This window comes from Sciurus carolinensis, chromosome 8 (assembly GCF_902686445.1).
Source record: "Sciurus carolinensis chromosome 8, mSciCar1.2, whole genome shotgun sequence".
NCBI classification, from domain to species: domain Eukaryota; kingdom Metazoa; phylum Chordata; class Mammalia; order Rodentia; family Sciuridae; genus Sciurus; species Sciurus carolinensis.
Window position 1 is genome coordinate 46690189 of NC_062220.1, and position 21053 is coordinate 46711241.

The 21053-nt window shown below is 38.6% G+C and overlaps 1 protein-coding gene across 4 annotated transcripts in view; it reads right to left on the minus strand.

The window, feature by feature from the left end:
• The window catches only part of Dync1i1 (dynein cytoplasmic 1 intermediate chain 1), a 295555-nt gene that overhangs the window by 101731 nt on the left and 172771 nt on the right, over positions 1–21053 (minus strand). For all 4 annotated transcript variants that reach the window (XM_047561955.1, XM_047561952.1, XM_047561956.1 and 1 more), the window contains 4 exons: positions 17223–17312; positions 9843–10005; positions 7863–7962; positions 289–414 (listed from right to left, as the gene is read on the minus strand). In XM_047561955.1, coding sequence (XP_047417911.1) covers positions 289–414; positions 7863–7962; positions 9843–10005; positions 17223–17312 — 479 coding nt within the window. The remainder of the gene's footprint in view (positions 1–288; positions 415–7862; positions 7963–9842; positions 10006–17222; positions 17313–21053) is intronic.

Genomic DNA, 21053 nt, shown 5'->3' on the forward strand with positions numbered 1-21053 from the left:
GTACACCACAATTTCTTCATAAGTGCGAGGTCTTTATAAACTCATCCTCATGGGGGTTGTTTTAAATAGAAAGAAAATGACACAGTCCCCAACCAGGCTTCCTAACTGTTTGGGGAGGGTTGCCACTTTCCCAAAACATTAGGTTACTGTGGGGGAATTTTCCAAAATTGTCAACAATTCCATTTTTAAACTCAGTTCTTCCTCCCAACATAAGACAGATGCAATGCAGCATGAACTATTTTTGTTCTAGTTGGAGATGTAAGTTATTTTTACTATGATGACTCCTACCTGACAGTGGAAGACATATTCTGGTGTGGTTTTCTTAAACTTCATGTTCCAAACCAAGGCCACTCCATCTGGTTCATGGGGAGCATCTTCATTATTGTTGTAAGAAGCGACCATCAGCTCAGGGTACTAAATGGAAGAGGTCACAAGGATGCATTAGGCTAAGATGACAACACAAGGAACCCTTTCTCATTTCAATGTACACATATTATGTTACATACTTCAAATAGTGTTTTATTTTTAAATGGTGGCATATTTAATAACAGCTTACAGCCTCAATTTACTGCAATATGGTTTCTGTACCCACTACTCTGTGTGTGCTTGTATGGTTACCAATAACTACCAATGGCAAACACTGCTTGGCCTCTCTTAGTGTCTGACACCTGGGGATACTCCTTCTTTCTCCTGTATTGACTTCTGCATCTCTCTCTTCTCATTTTCTTCCTTGACCACTATTTAAAAATCCCTACCTGTTCTCCTTTTGCTATGTCTAAAGGGGTTGCTCTTTGCCTCTGTCTGTACATTCCAGCCAGGTTATCTCATCTACTCCAATAGCTTTAAAAACAGTATGCTGATAATTTTCAACTCTATCTCTAGGGCTGCTATCTTTCTGAGCTTGATCCTAATATTTGATTGCCTGCTAGGGCTGGCTTAAGGCTGTCTGTGAAGACATCAGATGCCACGCATGGAAAAATAAGCTCATTGACTTCCACGCAAAACCCACTGCTCGTGTGACATGGATCTGGCTAGCCAGGCCAGATGTGCTATTTTCATTTTCACTCCTTCCTCTCTCTTGAAGTGTGTCACTACTTCCTCCATACCTTTCTAATCCATGTTTTCTTTCCATTCATAAGGTCAGAGCCTCCTAAATTAATTTCTGGTCTGGAGAAGGCATCAGCTTCCTGAATGGTTCCCTCTGTCCAGGCTTGCCAGGTCCTACCCTCATCTACAAACTCCACCCCTTGCAGGATGACTTTACGAAATATATATTTGGCTAAGTCACCTCAGCTTAAAATACTCTTAAGGGTTCATCACTAATTTCAAGGCAAAAATCCAAGTCATGTAGATCCTTCATGAGGTGACATTTTCTACCTCCCTTGCTCAATCTCTTACAAACTTCCCTTACCACCCCACTCCACAACCCAGCTTCACTTGGGTGAGTTTGAAGCACACAGGAATAGCCTCTGTGCCTATGGGTCTGATCTCACTCTCATTAGAAGACCTCTTCTGTACTGTTTACTCACAAAGTGATCTTTAAGGCTCAATGTAGGTGTCGAATCCGCCAGATAGTCCTAACTAACCATCTGCCCTCTTCTTTGTCACTTTGTTCCCCCACCTTTTGTTTTTATCCTAAAGCACTTCTCCAACTGTGTAATGATCTTTTCCCCACCATGTCTTTCACTATATCGTAAGTTCATTGAGTGCAGGGACTGGTTTTTATTGACATCTGAACCCACACTATAATAATTCCTAGCATATCATAAACCTGCACCAAAATCTGTTGAATTACTTTAAAATTTTTATTTTAGTAACTGTGCTCAGCAAAAAATATTTGATCCATTGTTGTCAAACAATACCAATAATTACAGGTTTAAGCGTGAGAAACACAACCAGGACAATAACAAGGAGACCTCTGCAGCGATGCTGAGTGTTGGAAACACCTACTCACCCTACATGAACTCTGTCTCTAAATGAATCTAGGATGAATCTCATAGTTAGAATACATTTCAGGCAAATGACATTCCCACGAGGCAGCCCCACTAAACATGGCATCAGGAGAATTTCAGATCATGTCACCTTTTTCTCAGATGATTTAATTTTTTTCCTTTCTTTTTACTATGCTGTGTATGTAAACAGATTTCCCTTACACATTCAAACATTGGCTTTTTTTCCTTATCAAAGATAACAAATCTAAGTCTTCTATGTGGCTTTATTTCTTCTTTCAGTAGTCTCGAATTAAGAAAGCTGCAGAGAGTTTACAACTTGCTGGGTACAGAGGAGGTGGAGGCACACACAGCAAGATACATGGATGTGGCCACCAAGGGAAGTAATCACTCTTTATGAGAAAATGCGCCTCAGCAGATGAATCAAAGCCGATTAAGGAAGGCCTTTGATTCAAAGCCCATTCCATGAAACTAACATCCAGATAAACACAGAAGTCTCCAGACTGTCCATCTGAAGTTTAACTATGTCACATGTGAAAAGGCAACTCTATAAACACCGACACTACTACCACAGGGGCCAGGGAGCAACCAGATGTGTCTGAAGTCATATCCCACAGCTTCACATCTGGGTCTCATCGCTGGCACCCTCTTGCAGCTTTTCTTTTTTCCATTTACATTATTTACTTTCAAACTCCTTTAGAAAACCAGGAGCGCTTTAGTAAAATACTAGTGAATGCCTTTGGCACAATTTCTATAACTGGGATTACAAGGCCTAGAGGTAGTGACTTAAATCTCATTTCATGCAAGCTTTTAATTTCAAAGTATCCTCTAACATGTCTTTTCCTACTCTGTTTGAGCATGACTAGTCATTTCTTCTTATTCTCTGATAAAAAGTCTCTAAGCAATTATTTGCATTTAAATGTTGTTTAAAATTATGATTTTGAACAATTATAAAATTTATGGTCACTTAATTACTCAAAGGGCTGGATTATCTGATATTTAATTTATGGGAATTTTACCCAGAAATTACCATCTATGTTGTCAAGCCTGGTTTGTTTTTAAAAAGAAATGAAATCTATCGTTTCCTGGAAAGGAAGGAATCAACATGTTTTAAGTGCCGGACACCGAGCTGGGTGATATGTGAGCGCACGTGCCTCTTACATCCTTCTGAAGCAGGCATGGCTTACTCACTCCCAGAGACAAAGAAGCGCAGGGTCCCTGGGTAAGTAAGTTGTTCCAAGTCATACTGCTCATAAGTGAGTGAGGACCCCTCTTGAAGTTCAGTGGGCTTCAAAGGCCACGCCCTTTCTGTCTACTGTGGCAAGTGCCGACTATTCCTACACAAATCACTGTGCCAGGTAAAATGCGGAACAAGAATATCCATGAGCAACAGTGTACTCTGCTCTGTAGGAATTCACCTTGAAGCAGAGGAAGGTAAGGCACAGGTAGGCCTAAACACAACCCGAGCGTCAAAGCAGAGCGTGTGCCAAGAGGGAGGCACCAACATGGGGTTTCTGTAGAAGCACAGTGGGAAGAGTAGGGAGTAAACCCCCAGGGGATGTGGTTGGGAGAGAAGATGGAAGGGGCTTCCGAAAAGAAATGAGACTACAGTTGAACCTTGCCAACTGGGTGAGTTCTTAGGAGAGAAGAAGGAGGAGCGTGTGGGCAAGAGTACAAAGACTTGCCCAGGAGATTCTTCCCAGGTATCTGCCTGGTTCACAGGATTCCCCTTTGGGATTACCCCAATAGCAGAGGTAATTTCCCTGGGATAACTAATTAATTACAGGGTGCAAGTTATGTTAATCACATTCTCTAACGTAGTTGTTATGAATTTTGAACTGATATGAGATGCAAAACCTGTGGGCTAGTGAGTCAGGTTAATGACAGTATCCTACTGGTGAGGTCCCTTGATCTGCCCAAATTTCTGTTCCTGAGTTGTGGTTCTTCATCCTTTCCATGGATTCCCTAAATACTCCAGTGACTCTTCAATAAATTTCCCTTTTTTACTTAACCTTGCCAGGGGTAAAGTTTTTTTTTTTTTTTTTTTCTTTATCCTAATAGCATGGAGAAGAAGGGGATATCAGGTTGTAGGCCATGTAAAGAGGTGCTGGAAGTAAGGCCTGGGAGTACTCTCTCAGAAGTCACTGTGCATTGGTGGATGGTTTTCTATTTTACTCTGGGAAATGGGGCATAGGAGTCACAGTCTACAACTACTAATACCACTACACTCACTACTATGTCACATTAATTATTTCTTTTGCGCTAGACACACTTTAAAAATTCTCAGTCCTTTAGATATATTAACTCATTTAATACTTAGAATAAAAATGTAAGCTAAGTATTATCATTATCATCATTTCATGAATGAGAAAACCTTAGCCAAGGGAAGTAAGGCAACATGCCTAAGTGATATAAAGAGCATACAGGTAATCGTTACAAAGATTAATCTGATCAAAGTACTTATAATGATTCTACTGTGTAGAGTCTGGAAGTAGGGATTTTTAATATAAGAAGTAGAGAGCCAGGTACAGTGGCTCATGCCTATAATCCTGGCTGCTCCGGAGGCTGAGGAGGAGGATGGCAAGTTCAAAACCAGGCTCAGCAATTTAGCAAGACTCCTAAGCAACTTAAGGAGACCCTGTCTCAAAGTAAAAAATAAAGAGGGCTGGGGATGTGGTGCCACTGGGTTAATCCCTGGTACCAAAGAAAGGAAAAAAGGAAGAAGCAGAGAGTGTGACATAAAGTTCTTGTGAAATTCACATGATAATGGAGTGCCAGGGAGAGTCTTTTTGCTACTGTAAATCTGATTGGATTTAGCAACTAAATGAGCTTTCAAAGATGACTCAGGTTTGTATTTTAGATGACTGCAGGGTTGGAGGATGCAATTTACATGTGAGAGGAGTATGTACAGTGGGAGCAAGATCACATGTCTAGTTTGTACACATCTGGAAAACCTGCGATGTAGTATATGGATAGTATTATTGACCCATTGTGCTAAATAATGTTCAGTGAATGACAGAGTTGAAATAATTTCCCAAGTGCCCAAATTTCTTTAAGGCAACAATATTTGGGTAGTATTTTGCAAATATTGCAAAGTTAAAGTGTTATCATTTAAGAAGTCCAGATTGAAGCAAAGCTGCATAGAAACTTGATAGTTTCTTTTTCTATCCTCAGCTTAATACTGTTCTATTCAGGAAACCATTTTAGGTTTATCTGCCACCATCAGGCCCTGAGACTGCTTCACAAGTTTCCTCCTCTTTCTTTCTTTTTTCCTCCCATTCCTCCCCTCCCCTACCTCCTCCTCCTTCTTCTCCTCCTCCTCTTCTTCTTTCTTCTTCTGCCCCTCTACCCCCAGGGATTGAACCCAGGGCACTTAACCACTGAGTCACATCTACAGCCTTTTTTATTTTTATTTATTTTTAAATTTTCAGACAGGGTCTCATTAAGTTGTTTAAACGCCTCGCAAAGTTGCTGAGGCTGACTTTGAACTTGGGATCCTCCTGCCTCAACCTCCCAATCTGCTGGGATTACAAACGATGGACCACTGCATCTGGCCTTTTCTTCTTTCTTAAAATCATTGAGTTGCTTCTAAATCCACTCAGACTCTTAACCCATAAGTATGTAACCTGGTCCTTTGAACCTCATAAAAGTGTTGTGAGGCAGGATCTGGGGGTTCCAATTCTTTTTACTTAACCCTTCATAAAATACTTTTTTTTTTTAACAATTGCAATTTTTTTCCACAGAATGGATGGGCAGGTTATACAAAAACAAGACAAAATAAAGTCTTTCCATGGTGGACTTTTTGCCTTTTTCAATTTTATTTTCTCCAACACGAAAGTTACACAGGATCCTGTGTGGAAACAAACCCATGGAAAATGGGTCCCTTCACTCACTGAGGCAGGGCAGGGACCAGTCTCACCATTGCTTCATAGGAAGCATCTTCAGCTGCCCAGGAACATGCTAACAGTTGCCTTTGCTGAGCAATGTATCAGCTAAGGTTGTTATGTGATTTGCAGATCCCAAACAAGTGAACAAGCTGAGCTAAGTGTTTCCTCAGGCTTGGATCCCATGCCTATGCACATGCCTGATCATACTCTGTGTGCTTTGCTGTTTGGATGTAAAAGGGGATTCAAGAGGAGGGAGACCTCACCTGCTTGGTGACTGATGACAGTCCTGTTGTGGGGATCCAACTCCTTTTCAAGTTCCCAACAGGATCAAGTGGGACTCTCCTATCATGCCTTTTACTCTTCTGCCTAGATCACTTTTCCCCCACTCTCCATTTGTCTCACTCCCAGACTTCTGAGAAGCCCTGTCTGACCAGAGAGAGAGCCCAACCTTCACTGAACTGTGAGTATACCTGCTACCTGCTCCACATCTTTAGCACCTACAAGCTGTGTTGGTTTCAAATTTAGAAGAAACCCTTTGCAGGGGTAGGTGGTTGAACATATATGTCTTAGCATTACAAAAAGCTTGTACTTAAACCTCGGCTCCACTATGTCCTAGCTGAGTGATCTTCAGCAGATTACTCAGCTTTGCTGAGACTTCTTTTCTTCATCTATAACATGAAAATATTCATAATGACTGCCTCATATGATTGTTATGAGGGTGAAATAAGATAAAGCCTTCAGAGCAGTTGGCACAGTGCTTAGCATCTAAGATACACAAATTGCAAGGTAGCTGATTGTTGCTTCCAATCAGTGCATAGCCTACAAGAAAGCAGAAACTGCTGCATGTGAGTGCCTGGGCCTAATCACTCCTGCTTTCCTCACCACTGTTATGTCATGTGTTGTTGAGAACATAAGCTCAGGGATCAGATTACTGGATTCAAATTCTGACCTCACCGCAGCTAGACTTGGTGACTTTGCGTACATTACTTATCTGCTCAGTCCTGGGTATGGTGCTTGGTGTGTTGCCCACTGGTTGGGTTGCACATTCACCATATCAACTTTTGGTAGATTTGTCTGCTTTCATTTTAAATGCCACACTATGAGTTTAGACTTTCTATAGGCAAGGAGGAGATTTAATATAGGGGATAAAGTGACTAGATTTGTATTTAAGAAATATCATTTGGTTAGATGTCTGGAGGGAAAACTGTGAGTGGATAAGAACAGAAGTAGGAAATAGGGTTAGAAAGTTAACAATAGTACAGGTGTAAGATGAATATCTGAGTGGGAAAATGAAGAATCTGGAAGACAGACTCGTCTGAACGATAAAGGAGAGGAGTCTGTAGTGTGGATGGAAGTTGGGTATACTGTAACACCTTTAACATAGAGATAATGTACAAGGCAAAAATGGATTTGGGAAATATGGGAACAATAAGTTAATGAAGAGTTTGAAATTTAATGGGACACCTGAGTGGATCTGTCTAATGTGCAAAGTGGAATTCCAGAGGGATATTGGTTGGGACATTTAATTAAGCTGTGATTGAATCCATTGCAGTGGAAAAGACCTCTCCAGATGGTTTGTGGAGAAGAAGGGCAGAGGCTGAGGGCATGACCAAAGAAGTCTTGAAGAAGTTAGAGAAGACAGGAGAAGTGAGCAGAGAGAAATTGATGGAGGAAGGTTGTTTTTGTAAGTACAGGGAAGTCAGCTCAGCTGTTTGACAGAGAAATGTTAAAGAAGGATGAAAGCTTACAAATATTCACAGGATTTGAAAAGTATCAGTGGTGACCTTCCTGAGAGCAGTTTCATGGTCTGGCTCCTTGTCTGTGTGGGTACTCAATACATACAAATAACTGAAAGGAGAATGAAAACTGAAACCTCGGTAAAGTGAGAAAGCAAGCCCACAGGCATAGAGAAAATTGTAGATTGGTAAACATATCCAAAACAGAAGAATAAACCTCTCTTACTTTTTATACAAATGCCATGAGAAAAATACAAGCCCAGGTTGTCCATGCCAGCAACAATTCTTACCTGGAGAGACCAGTCCATACAAGTGACTACTCGATGCTTGGACCAATGCTCATCATAGAACTGACGATTGAAAGAGAGATTGGCTCCAGCCTGAACATCCCTAGGAGAGTTTAAACAGTGGAGATAAATAGGATGCTTCAGAACAGGGCTTCATTTCTACCCTACTCTTTGAAACAGTGGAGAAGTGGCACACACGTGGCACGTAACACTCTCTGAAGTCAAAACTCCAATCTAGATCACAAACCCTGATCATAAACAAATGAACTGAACCCCATCTCCTTGCTGAAAAAGTTTTCTCTAACCTGGCCCACACATTGTTCTAACCCTCGTATGAGATGTCAGATTTGTTTCAGGTTTCCATTTTGACCAGACCTGAAGTATTTTCCTGCCCCTAATTGGTTCTAGCTGGAAGCAGGTTTATTAGAAATCTCCCTGCTATCAAGGGAGCACAGCCCAAAAGGGAATTCTTTGATAGCAATGCCATCTTATCTGTCATTAGATTAGAAAGGATATGCATGTTTCTATTTCCCTGGAAACCCCATCTGGCTCTGGCATCTGCCATTCTTGCTCAATTGTTAAAATTTCCACCAGGACAGGCAAGGTGGAGAGTGCAGGAGTCACCAGATGTGTTCGGATGTTTACTATCTGCCAGTATTTAGGCCTGGGAAGATTACACTTTGGCCAGTGTTTACTTTGCTGACATAAAACTGGCCCTAACACCTCCTTTGAAGAACCTGGGTTGGTCATACAGTTGCACCATGAGGCTGAATGCTTAAATTGAGTAATGCCTGTTCTGTGCCAGCAGCTACCAGATCTGCATAAAAAGCTGCCTAAGTTGTATGAGTTTCTGTTGAGAAATTCTCTTACGTTCACCTTTCTCTCTTCATTCCCCACCCCACCTTGGGTTGCACCCTGCATTGTTTATCCTAGAGAGTGCTTGTTCAGATTGGGTGACCTGGCTTCAGACTACTTACCTGGCCTCTAACTGGTTGACCTATAATGATGTTCCCCCCCTGGTACTTTATTTGGTACCAGGAACTGAACTCAGGGATGCTTAACCACTGAGCTACATCCCTAGTCCCTTTTTATTTTTTATTTAGAGACAGGCTCTCCTTAAGTTACTTATGGCCTCACTAAGTTGCTGAGGCTGGCTTTGAACTTGCGATCCTATGCCTATTTCTTATAAGGATTATAAGGATTATAATGATAGTTGACAACCACTACATTTTCCAATACAAACACTATATCACAGAGAAGGCATTTGGGACCCCTTGCTTTTATTGATTAGTTGTTGTTTGTTTTATCTGTAAATACCTCCTTATCATATGTGTTTCTAAAAGTGCACAAATATATGCACCATCTTACACGACCATAAAAGAAGAAAAATTTTCCAGTATCTTTATTGTCCCCCACATCAGTTAAGTCCTTTTATATCTCATGTTTATGTTCTTTAGCTTCCTGTCTGCTTAGACATCAAGTTAGATCTAGTAGATATAATACAAATCTCCTTTTGCCAATTGTAAGAATGTTTTCTCAAAGTACAATGTATGTGGCTTTTCCTGTCTCTTTCACCTGACTGTTCTCCAGATACCAAGTTTAAAAGCATTTCACAGAGGCACATGATAATTACAGGGAAACTTTAAGACAGAAGTTTATAATTAGAGCTTATAGTCAAAGCTGTTTGGCAAGATCAGTCCTGGAATTTCACCCACTTCTGATTTTTTAGATTTGGAGTTTGCCTAGTCAATACATAAATGGATTTAGAATCAACAGACAAAGCTGGGCATTGTGGAGCATGCCTGTGATCCCAGCACTTGGGAGGCTGAGGCAGGAGGATCCTTGAGCCCAGGAGTTCCAGACCAGCCCAGGTGAAAGAGCAAGGCCCTGCTTCTTAAAATAGTAAAATTGAAAACAGCAGAATCCCCAACAGAACAAATAACTTATCATACTCTATTTTAAAAATACACACAAGCAACTAACCCATCTTTTTCTTCTAACTCTCGGCCACTGTAGTCAAAAAAGATGTCAGAGTCTTCAGCCAGCGCTCTTTCAATGACCCGTATTGTTCGATCAAAAAAGATGAGGAATTCCTCTGAATGAAGGATCTGCTGCTTTTCTTCCTCTGTCAGCTCCCTTGGAGGGGCTTTTTATGTAAAAGAGATGGTTAGGAAAGAAAAAAGGGACAATTAAAAACTTTCTCAGGGAAATCCAACTTTTGAAAGAGACTATGCATCAGGGAGTGGTAAGACACAGTGAAATAAACCATTGTTAATATGAATTTTAGATTGTTCTCAAATTCACAGCAAAGGCTTTTGTAGAAATTCCCACAAAAAGATTTCATTTCTTTCCTAATTACTGTTCTGAAGAATTGAAAATGATTACAAATGAAAACAGATTAGCATGTTTTTAATAATCAGTTCTAAATGTTATTTTCTTTGGAACTGAACATAAAAAGCAGCTCAAAATGGCATAAAAGAAATTTATAAAACTACATATATTAGATACTATTATAAAGCCACACAGATTAAATAATTAGGAACCATCTATGGTATGATCCAGATTGTAACTTTCCTCTTAAAAAATTTTTTTGTTTTGTTTTTAGTTATAGATGGACACAATATCTTTATTTTATTTATTTATGTGGTGCCGAGGATCTAACCCAGTGCCTCATGCATGCAAGGCAAGCGCTCTATCACTGAGTTACAACCCCAGTCCCTACCTTTCCTCTTTCTACTAAGTGAACTCACTTTCTTTTGCATGCTTAGTTGCTAAGGCAAACATTGTTACGCAGCTCTGTTCAAAGCTGAAACATTTCCTTCCAAACCTGCTATCACCCACCATATCTTCTGCCTTTAAAGATGGAGCAAACAAACACTTCTATAGAACACCCAAAATTGTTTTTATGCCTTGCTTTTTTAGCATTATTAATCTTATTAAGCTAAATTTGAAGATATAAAATGAGGCAGATGACACAGCTAGCCGTATGTCATAGGGTCTGAAAGTTAACTCACCTGGGTTACAAAGTTGGTTACATAAACCATTAATTCAGTGGCAGGTTTTGCATAAAACTGCAGGGAAAGGAATAGGAACTCCCCCAGACTGAAAACCCCTCATGGGCTGAACCTTCAGGGTGGTTCAGGAACCCCACTTCAGCTTCCCAGCAGAGAACCTTCATTGAACACTGGTGACTCCTCAGTAGCACAGAATTCCTGAAGCTTATCTTACAGGAGGGAGGGCAGGCATTAAAATCACAGTTGGGCTCCCTGGTGGATTATATCTTCCCTTCTGAGTAACCCAAACTCATCCACAGTCACAGCTCCCCACAACCTCAATAACCAGGACCAGTTTCTACCTGGTTGTCAGAGGACTCTGTTAAGTACAGTCACTGGCAGCGTAATATTTTATAGAAGTGTTATTTGATTTGACTAATGGTATTTCAAAGCCCCTGTCCTAAGAAATCTGAATGATAAAAAATCCCTTTTGCAGTGTCATGGCAGTGATCTCACATTCTTAATGTTCATAACATCTTTCCCCTTTTGGCTTCCTCTTCTCTGCCAGATATCATGATAGAGGGAGTTTGGAGGGAACTGAGAATCTGTTTTTTCAAGAAATTAGAATGATCCTGATGTAGTTGGCTCACAACTTAAGAAATACTGGCCAGGTAATATTAAGGCAAAACGTGATTCCTCAGCTATATCAGAGACCTCCAAACGAAGTCCATTCCATAGTTTTTAGCAATCCTAGATAGAAATATTTCTTTGCTGCCTAAGGCTCCAGAGCCATAAAATGTCCAGTGTGCATTGGGACTGTCCAAAACCCCCATTAACTTTTACTGTGTAGTGTTGCCCAGAGATCAGTTTGAGAATGGTGGTGCTGGCAACATGTAGTCTCAGACGTTGGCTAGGGATTAGGGGAATCTGTGGAGGCCATTAATAACATGAAGAACTCTACAAAACCAAGCTAGAACCAAACATTTACTCTGCCATTTGCTAGCTTTGATTCATTTTTTTTGTTGTTGTTGTTGTTATTTTTATTTGTTTTTTTGTTTCATTGTACACAAATGGGGCACAACTTTTTATTTCTATGGTTGTACACAATGTAGATTCACACTGTTCATGTAATCATACATGTACATAGGGTAATACCGTCTGTCTCAGTCCACTATCTTTCCTTCCCCGACCCCCCGCCCCATTTTCCTCTACATCATCCAAAGTTCCTCCATTCTTCCTTTGATTCTTTAACCCATGAGTTGAAGCTCTCTGGGCAGCTGTTTTATCTGTACAATGGGGAAAGAATGATTCCTAGACCTGAAGTCTGGCTTACGGGTTAAAGATAAATACAAACAGTTATGCTTTCAATAACTAGTAATCAAGTAGAACTTATTAGTTTATTTTGTTAAGCTCCTTTGAGGCATTTACATTATTTCCAGAATACTATAAAACTCCTAAATGTAACACGGCAAAAGGGGGGAAAACCCTACAAAAATGCTATGTTCAATTTTTTTGGTTAATTCTGTTAAGCAAATAAAGAAGTGTCATGAAACAAGGATAGTATGCGCCAAGAAAAGGGTCTTATTTAAAAAGATTCACTCAGTATTGACCACTGTTAATGGATGACTTGAGACACACTTGATATAAGCAAAGATATAGGAACTTTCCCCTTCTATTCCTTTTTTGTGATATAAAAAATCTTTCCAGTCTCTGTTTATCTTTTTGAGCCACTTCTATTTCACCTGGATCTTTCCTTATGGGTCCATTACCTTGAATAAAAAAATAGCATCTGTGTAATTTTCTGTAATTTTTCTTCCCTGAAGCTTATTGTCACTTTGATCTCAGCTTTCAAGATACACAACCTCTTCTCTAAGAGAAATGTAAATGGCTGATCAAAGTGTACTCGCAGAGGCCAAGCTCAGGGAGGTGAAGCAGTAGCCTCTCCAGGTATTATGCTTGACAATACGGTATTTGGCCTGAAATTAAGTTCACACTGAAGCAAAACAAAGGATATACTTTATATTAAGCTTTGATGTCTAAAAGGGATCAATTGGCATTTGTTTGTACAAAATAATAACATGCATGTGCAGAGGAGTACACTTTAAAAGCCATAAACAATGTCCAACTTATGAATTCAATAGAGGCATAGTTATTTTTGATGAAAAACCTCCCATTACTTCACAATCTTTAAATTGATAAGTATTGTTACAATATAATGAAAACATAATGGAGTATCCAGGAATCACAACCAGAAGGTGCATTCAAAAATAAAACCTCTCTTAGACATTAAAAAACAATGTTGATTAATGGAATCCACAAAGTGTAAAATACAGGCATACACAAAAAGAATCAGAATTGTTATACTCTAGGATGAACCCCAAATTCTCCCTGGAATATCTATTTCTCCAGCTTTTTCCCACCTCTGAAATGTAATGAATTATTTTAAACAAGCTCACCTTATAAACAGGTAGGAATTAATTTAATAGCAAAGGGCATACCAGAACAAAACATGGGCATGGATAATATTTTATTTTTCTTATAATTTAAGCAGAAAGAGCTATTATAATAGGGTTTGTTCATTTGTTCACTTGTTTTTTCAACACAAAACATGAGCTATTTCTTCCTACACCTAATAGTTAACAGTACCTCATGCATTTAAAGTGCCCATAAAAAATCCTTTATGAAAAATACAATACATGGCTATGACTTAGAAATAACCTAAATGACAAAATAATTTTCAAATTTACCGAAATTTATTCAAATGCTTATATTTAGCTTGAATGACATGTATGAACGAAATGTACCCGATTCATGAAACTCAACTTAGAAGACTAATTCCATGAATTTTTGTCCTGCAAAATTAAATCTAATATAAGTTATATTTAGGGTCCATTTTTATTCTATAAATTTTAATTTCTCTTAATTTTACCCTGAAAATACTGCTATGAGTATCTTTCAAGATGATTCAATCCTATATGCTGTTTTATTGACTTTTCTTACTGATTTAATGTGTGCTTTGCCAGTTTTTCTTTAATTATTCCTACCTACTATATTCTATATCTTTTCATTTCTAGGGTTCTTGGAATTTTTTTTCTCTATAAAAACATACAGTTAATAATGAAGTTCACAACTTATATTGAATGTTTTGATATCTCATTTTTAGGTTAAAAAAGAGGGGATCTCATGAAAATAGAAGGGAGAATAATGGAATAGAGGAAGGGAAACCAGAGGGAAGAAAGAGGGAGGGGAAAGGGAAGGCACGGCAGAATGAAATTAACCAGACTATGTCATGTATGAGCATATCACAATGGATTCCACTTTTATGTGTAACCATAATGTACCAATTAAAAAAATAAACCAATTTTAAAAAGTTATTTTTAAAGCATCTACTTCAGAAACATCGTGCTTTGTTTCCATGACGTAGCATTACATTTCAATACAAAAAGTCACATTTAAAAACATTTTGTAAGAATATCTAAAAGATAAAAAATAAATAAACCCAGGAAAACCATCAGATTAAATAGGGACAGTGGCTCTAATGGGAATTTTACAATAAAACCAGTTCATAAACATCAGCAAGGAAATCAAACTAATGAGGAAGGGCGTCCTTCTCTGAAGTTGATGTGCAGTTTATAAGTTAATTTGTATTTACAAGAGTTAGGCTTTGGATTCTGCTGTTCCTAAACTCTAAACATGAAGACACCAGGATACTAACATTTAGAAATTTCCTGTTGATGAAAAGCTAAAATGTACCTGCAATTTTTTTCTCCTTACTCTGCTGTAGAAAAAAAATGTGATAACAATAATAAAACAAAACTATATTTCTTTACTGTTTAGTGCATTTTGATGTCACATGGGCAAAAAAATCAAAAGCTAGTGAGCACTGATTTTTTTCCGCATCCCTCTCACCACTCTTTAAAATCTTCATTCCAAAAAAAAAAAAAAAAAAACAATCAAATGGATTTCTCGAAATTGTGTTCCCTGGTTTGAAACTGTGTATGTCAAGTTTCAGCCCAGAGCAAATTTTTATGGCTGAATAATAAATCCCTGAAACGCAGGGTTCGTATTGGAAGTGCTGACACAGCTCTGACTACCATGCAGTCGTGCGAATGGCGCCATGATTATATCTGCAAGAGATTCTTTTAAAAGTTTGCAAAATACTGTTCTGCTTAAAAAAAAAAAAAGCCAGATAGTTTGATGCCAACATAAACATGCTTTTAACCCATTATGTGCTAATTTGCAGAAAAGCCATTAATGGAGAATAAGGCACACAGCACAGCAGTAACAGGAAATGTCCTTACAAACTTCTTTTTGACTTTTAACATGACTTTAATCAATTCCATGAAGCATAAGTAACAGTTAAAACTGAAGGGTGTTTTTGCTTGGAACTTAAGAAGGAGGTTGCTTCGCCTTGCCAGGGAAGATGAGTTGGAGATTGGGATAGGGGTGGGGGATGGGGGGGAAACTCCCTGCCAAGACCCACAAAAACTGCTCTGGCTCCTTATCATCCAGTATATTTTAAGCACATTTTTCAAAAGGAAAAAGAATATATTTTAATAGATCCTGACTTTTGTTCTTTGCTGTACCTGTGATAATAATATTCTATTCCTCAGCCTTTTTTAAAAAAGATGTTTTTAGTTGATGCTTAAATGTGAAATCTCTTCCATCAAACCCACTTAGAATCTCTCAGAAAAACTAACCCTGGTGCTCACTGTAGATGCTATTGTTAAAATTGTGCCAAGGTAACCAGGTTCCCATTGCAAAGCTATGGGCTCCAACAAAACTAAGCTCAGAGAACTGGGCTCACAGGGGCATCCTATCAGGGAGAGAGCCCAGGTACAGATCCAGGGCAAGATTGCTAATGATAATTTGGCACACTTCTATATAGCATTTATTTTGTGCCAAGTTGTTTCATATTAGCCCCTTTGAATCTCATAAAATGCCTTAGGAGGTAGGTATTATCTCTGTTTGCCAGATGGAGAAATTGAGGCCAAGAAAAGTTAAGCTAAATAAGTTAGTGGTGATCATACAGTTAATAAGTGACAGAGCCAGCAACTGATGCTGGGGAGATAGGCTCCAGAACCTCTTTTTTTTTTTTTTTTTCATCACTATCTTGCATTGTCTTTTAGATACTGAGACTACAGAAAACACATAAAAAAATTAAACACACACACACATATACTACTTCAAATGACTTTGAATATGAGGTGATTTATAACAATTAAAAATTGTCTCATTAAACTCCATATGATGTTTAAGCAAAAATCTAAGCATAAGGGGTGTGATCTGCAATAGGTATTCAAGCAGGCTACACAAATTTTCTCATGTGAGCCCATGGAATTGAGGTAAGTACATGGATCATTATGCATTATGCATGTATTCCTACAGAAGTTCCCAATGCTGACTACGCCCTGCATGCCGTGCCAGAATCAGGGCCATCTTTAAAATTTACAAATCGAATGAGGTTTCAGAATTATGTTGATCTGTATTTGAGAAACTCAGCTGGAAATATGGAATAACCTTTTAACCTACAGTCAATTCTCAGGTATCACTGTCCATTTGTCAGCAAGAACGACAATTTCAAAATTGTCTTTGGTCTCAATAGACTGAGAGTTTCAAAGTAATAATAAATTAGATTCATAAGGAAATGCTAGGAGGATGGCATGGTGGTGAAAGGTACAGACTTGGATCAGTATGAAACTTGGTTCATGCTTATAAATTATGTGTCCTCGGGTAAGTTTTTACACCACTTCTTTCTTAGTTCTCTACCTATAAAATAAGGATAATAACAGCACATGCTTCAAAAGGTTGTTTAGAGGAGTAGATAGTATTTATAGACTGCTTAGGAAAGAGCCAAGTATATCATAAGTCCTTAATAAATGTTAGTTACTATCCTTACTGGAGTATGTAAGAGATTCTTTCTCCTCATATTGGCAGAGTTGTGAAAAAAAACCTTTCAATAGTACAGTTACTAGTAATGACCACTGTTAATGTTTCCATGTAGAACACATGAAAAGAACTTCAAAATTTATTGAGAAAATAATTGTATCTGCTCCTTTTCTTTACTGTTATCATTGAGAATATATGGTAGAGTGAACTTTAAAACAATTTATAATGTGTCTTATTTTAGTAGTAATAATTTTTATGAAATGGCAAGTGATTTCCATTTTATTTGCTTGTACCAATCAAGAAATAATCGATGCTTGCTTTGGAGATTACAGTTTATGTTGCTAAATGTAATATGTTGAGAAATAGAAGAAAACCTTTCATATAAGGGATATAAATTTAATTTTTATTTACCTTTATCATCCCTTATGTTGGTAAGAGAAAACTAAACAAGAAAATAATTCCTCCATCTCCCACGTCATACCTTCCTTCACTTCCTGTTTTTTGTCTTGATTTTCCAACTCTGAATCATGGCCAACTTTGGGTTCCACCATTTCCTCATCTTCCTCATCCTCTAGAAAAAAGAAAGAAGAATGAAATAATTTCTTCAAATCAAAGTCATTGGTTGATGGTGGGAGGTAGGGGTAAAGGGTAAAGTTCCAATCATTTAGGGCAACTTCTAAGTCAGTCAGTCCACAATGAATACCCAAGATAAATGTCCATGAATACATGAATAAATTATCTCCAAAAGAGCCTTCTTTGAAAGTCTCCCCAAGCTGCTGAGAAAACCGCCCCAGGTGGGCACCTGCTGCATTCCTCTCCAGGCCTCACCATGTGGGATGTCTTGGAATTGCCTCCCTGACCTCTGAAGCTTCTTCAGAGATGGCCCAGGAACAGATCTGAAAATGTTTCCACCTGGAGCATTTTCTCCAAGGGGGACACCTGCTGTGCAGATGACTCATTTCCAATTGAATTCTCACCAAATTAATTTGTTTTTGACCTACAGGAAAGGGTTAAATAGAGGTCTGACCCAAGGTCAAATGCCATTGGCAAGTAAACAACCAAGCATAGACCCCCAAAGTGAATGCTATTGGTCTGGGAGAAAGTAACCAACCCCAAATGGCATTTACACATTCAGAATAGTTCAAGCATTAATGTGAATTTAATGAGCACTAACAAATGGCAACTACCATGACCAGATGTTGCAATGCCCTTCCTGCCTATGCAAAGTATACTCATTCTTCCCTCTTCTCTCCACCTGCCTCTAAGAGGCCCCCTTTATTATGTAGAGCTTGAATCATTTGGGAGATAGTCATAATGTCATAAGAAAATCCAACTCATTGGAAAATTCAACTCAAAGAAAATAAAATGATACGAAAATTAAAAACTTGCTTCACAGTCTTTGAATGTAATATTGCATTTACTGTAGGTGGTTGATTTCATTGATCCCAATGAAGCCTAAAAGAAATGACTTCATTTCTTTCCCCCAAAATCACATATTCATTTATTCAAAAAATATTCAAAGACTTCCTTATAAGATCTCAAGTTCATTCCCATTCCAATCATCAGAAATTCTGAAATGTATCAACTCAAAATTGAACAAACTACTTGAAGAAAATATTACAATGCATCCCTAAGTACCCAAATAAATATGTAGAGCCTGAAAAGCAACCTCAAAAGCTCTGACAAGAACTGTGGAAGAAATGCTGAATATGAAGCATTAATGTCTCTGACCAGAAGAATTTTCCACGTGGGTAAATGTAGCACTTCAAGGGAAGTAACTGATCCGAGTGTCAGGCTGAACTATGTCACTTGCTAACTCCTTGGGTTGACCCAATTCATAGAAACTCTCTGAGCCCCTGTTTCCTTGTTTGCTGAAATGAGATAAAAGTCCTTTCTTAAAACACAATATTGCTATAAGGATCATCAAATAAAGTAGTTGGTGTGAAACTGCTTTTTAAACCAACATGTTGGTTGGGCATATATAAGCAGAAATCTTCAACTAAATGTTACCTTAGTTTGTTTGTCAACAAATATTGATTGAGTACTTGTTACACACCAGTAGCTGAGCATGTGCTAGAACCAAATAGAAAAGTTCTGTGTCATAGCGTTTCTGTTCAAGTTAAGGGACTGTTCAGTCTATGGACTGAGAAGATCAAGGTCAAATTCAGTTATTCTCAGTTCTGTCAACGGTGCTTTCAGGAGAACCATCCAGTTAATAACATTTGCATCATCCAGTTCTCAAAACTAAAGGCAGTTTTACTAAATGGCTTTGAATTAATCATCTTTAAATATTATCAGGTTCTCATCTTCCTAGATATAAAGGTTTTCATTTTAAGCATTAATTCTTAGAAGAGTAAAACAAAAGCAAAAACAAAATCCTATCTATAATGACAGAAAGGCACTAAGAACTTACTGGGAAAATAGTATCCCATGAAGGGCTTGGCTATGAAAAGGGCAAGGTTTGTGACACAATGTGTTAGCTTATGCAAAGAAGCACTCAAGAAAATAGTAGGTTACTTGATTCCTTAAATAGAAAAGTCCATCCCCAGAGAGTGTGTTTTCCATCTATTTTTTTAAAGCACAAAAATATTTACTGTGTTTATAATATGTAAAAAATCTCATAATAAGATACTGTAGAGAACAGGGAAATTTTTTTAAAAAGTAACTGTCTTTTTAAAGAGGTCACAAATCAGTGTGGATATTAATTTTTGGTGGCCACAGAATTCTTTGTCTATCAGTCCTTTAAAGACATAAAATAAGTGTTTCAGTGGATTTGTTAAGGAAATAAAACACAAGAGACTGGTTTGTTTCTCTGCATACTGATATGTTTGCTTTGCTAAGCAAAGAGAGTATATTTTTCTTTAAGACTCTGGTTTCCTTTCTGGTGCAATTGGAATTACTTCTGTTGAAACCATTTTCAAAATAGTTAAATAACTTTAAAGAAAAGGATTTATGTAGGCCCTCTACAGACTACTGATATATGAGTTGTGCCACTAGTTCATACCCGGTTACATTTCCTCTGAGATTGGAGGCGCGGGGGTAGGGGGGGACTTACCACCCATGTATGGTTTCCTGTATCCAGGTCCACACAAGAAATTAAACTAGTGGCAGAAGTTAATTACCTGTCAGTCCAAAGGACTAATTTCAAACAATGGCATCTTTTAGACACATTATTTTATTTAGCACCCATATTCTGCCATCTCCAGTTGCTGCATTCATTTCCTTAGGTTGGAAAAATCTTGGGTAACCACTGTCCTCCTTCCTAAGACTTTCTGAAGGTCTAAAAATGAATAATTGCACATTATGCAGCAATCACACATAACTCACTTAGCACAGGTCCTGACCCTGTGCCTGAGCTCCAGAAGAACAGTTTCCTCTACTAATCCATGGTTCAGATAAATCCAGTGTAGCCAATTTTAATATACCACAGTCCTCTGTTGACTTGCTCTGATGGTCTTATGAATTTTGGATATTTAAAAGCAAATGCAGAGGGAATATTTGCCATTGTTTTCCTCTGATGGCCTTATGAATTTTGGATATTTAAAAGCAAATGCAGAGGAATATTTGCCATTGTTTTGGCAATACAATGTCAAAATTCCTTTCTCTCTGAGAACATGCTGGGTCCTATTTTCCTCCCATTGATTCCAAGGGGAGACATTTTCTCAGATTATCTCCTGATGATCAGAACACAGACAATATTTGGGTAATCAGACTAGATGCTCCCAAGTCATACTTTGTCTTCGGAGAGACCCTGGGACATAAAAGAGAGGGAATAGTTAGGATTCATCTGGGGCAACATGGGGTAGTAATAGTGATGTCCAATGTTCTGACTAGCTTCTTCCCAAGGTCCTGTGTCTGAGTTCTGTTGGTCCCTGCCCTTTTTCCAGCCACTCCTTCTACCTCCTGTTGATTCTGTAAGTACTAGATTTCCTTCCAATAAATTCCACGAGAGGTGGTGTCAGCACCAGATTTCCTTCCAGTAAATCCCACTGGAGTTGATGCCTGCTGCTTGCAACCAGAGCCCTCAGCACACACGGGCGGCCCTGTGAAGAGAGTGGCTTGTGTTTTACGAGGTCACTGGGTTCTTGCTTTCCCCATTCCTCCTAGGGCCTACAAAGTCTTGGGCTAAGAGGGGCTCAGCTCCTGGGTAGCACTCTTGCTGCACTGCTGCTGGCTTTTTGAGAGAGGGTTGTGGTTCCTCCATCTGCCACCTTGGGGAGACTGCTAAGCCTGGGGTAGGTGGGGAATGGAGACAGGGAGCAGAGAAGGCCATGTCACTCCATCCTGTACTAGAAAGGGCATTTCGCTGTCA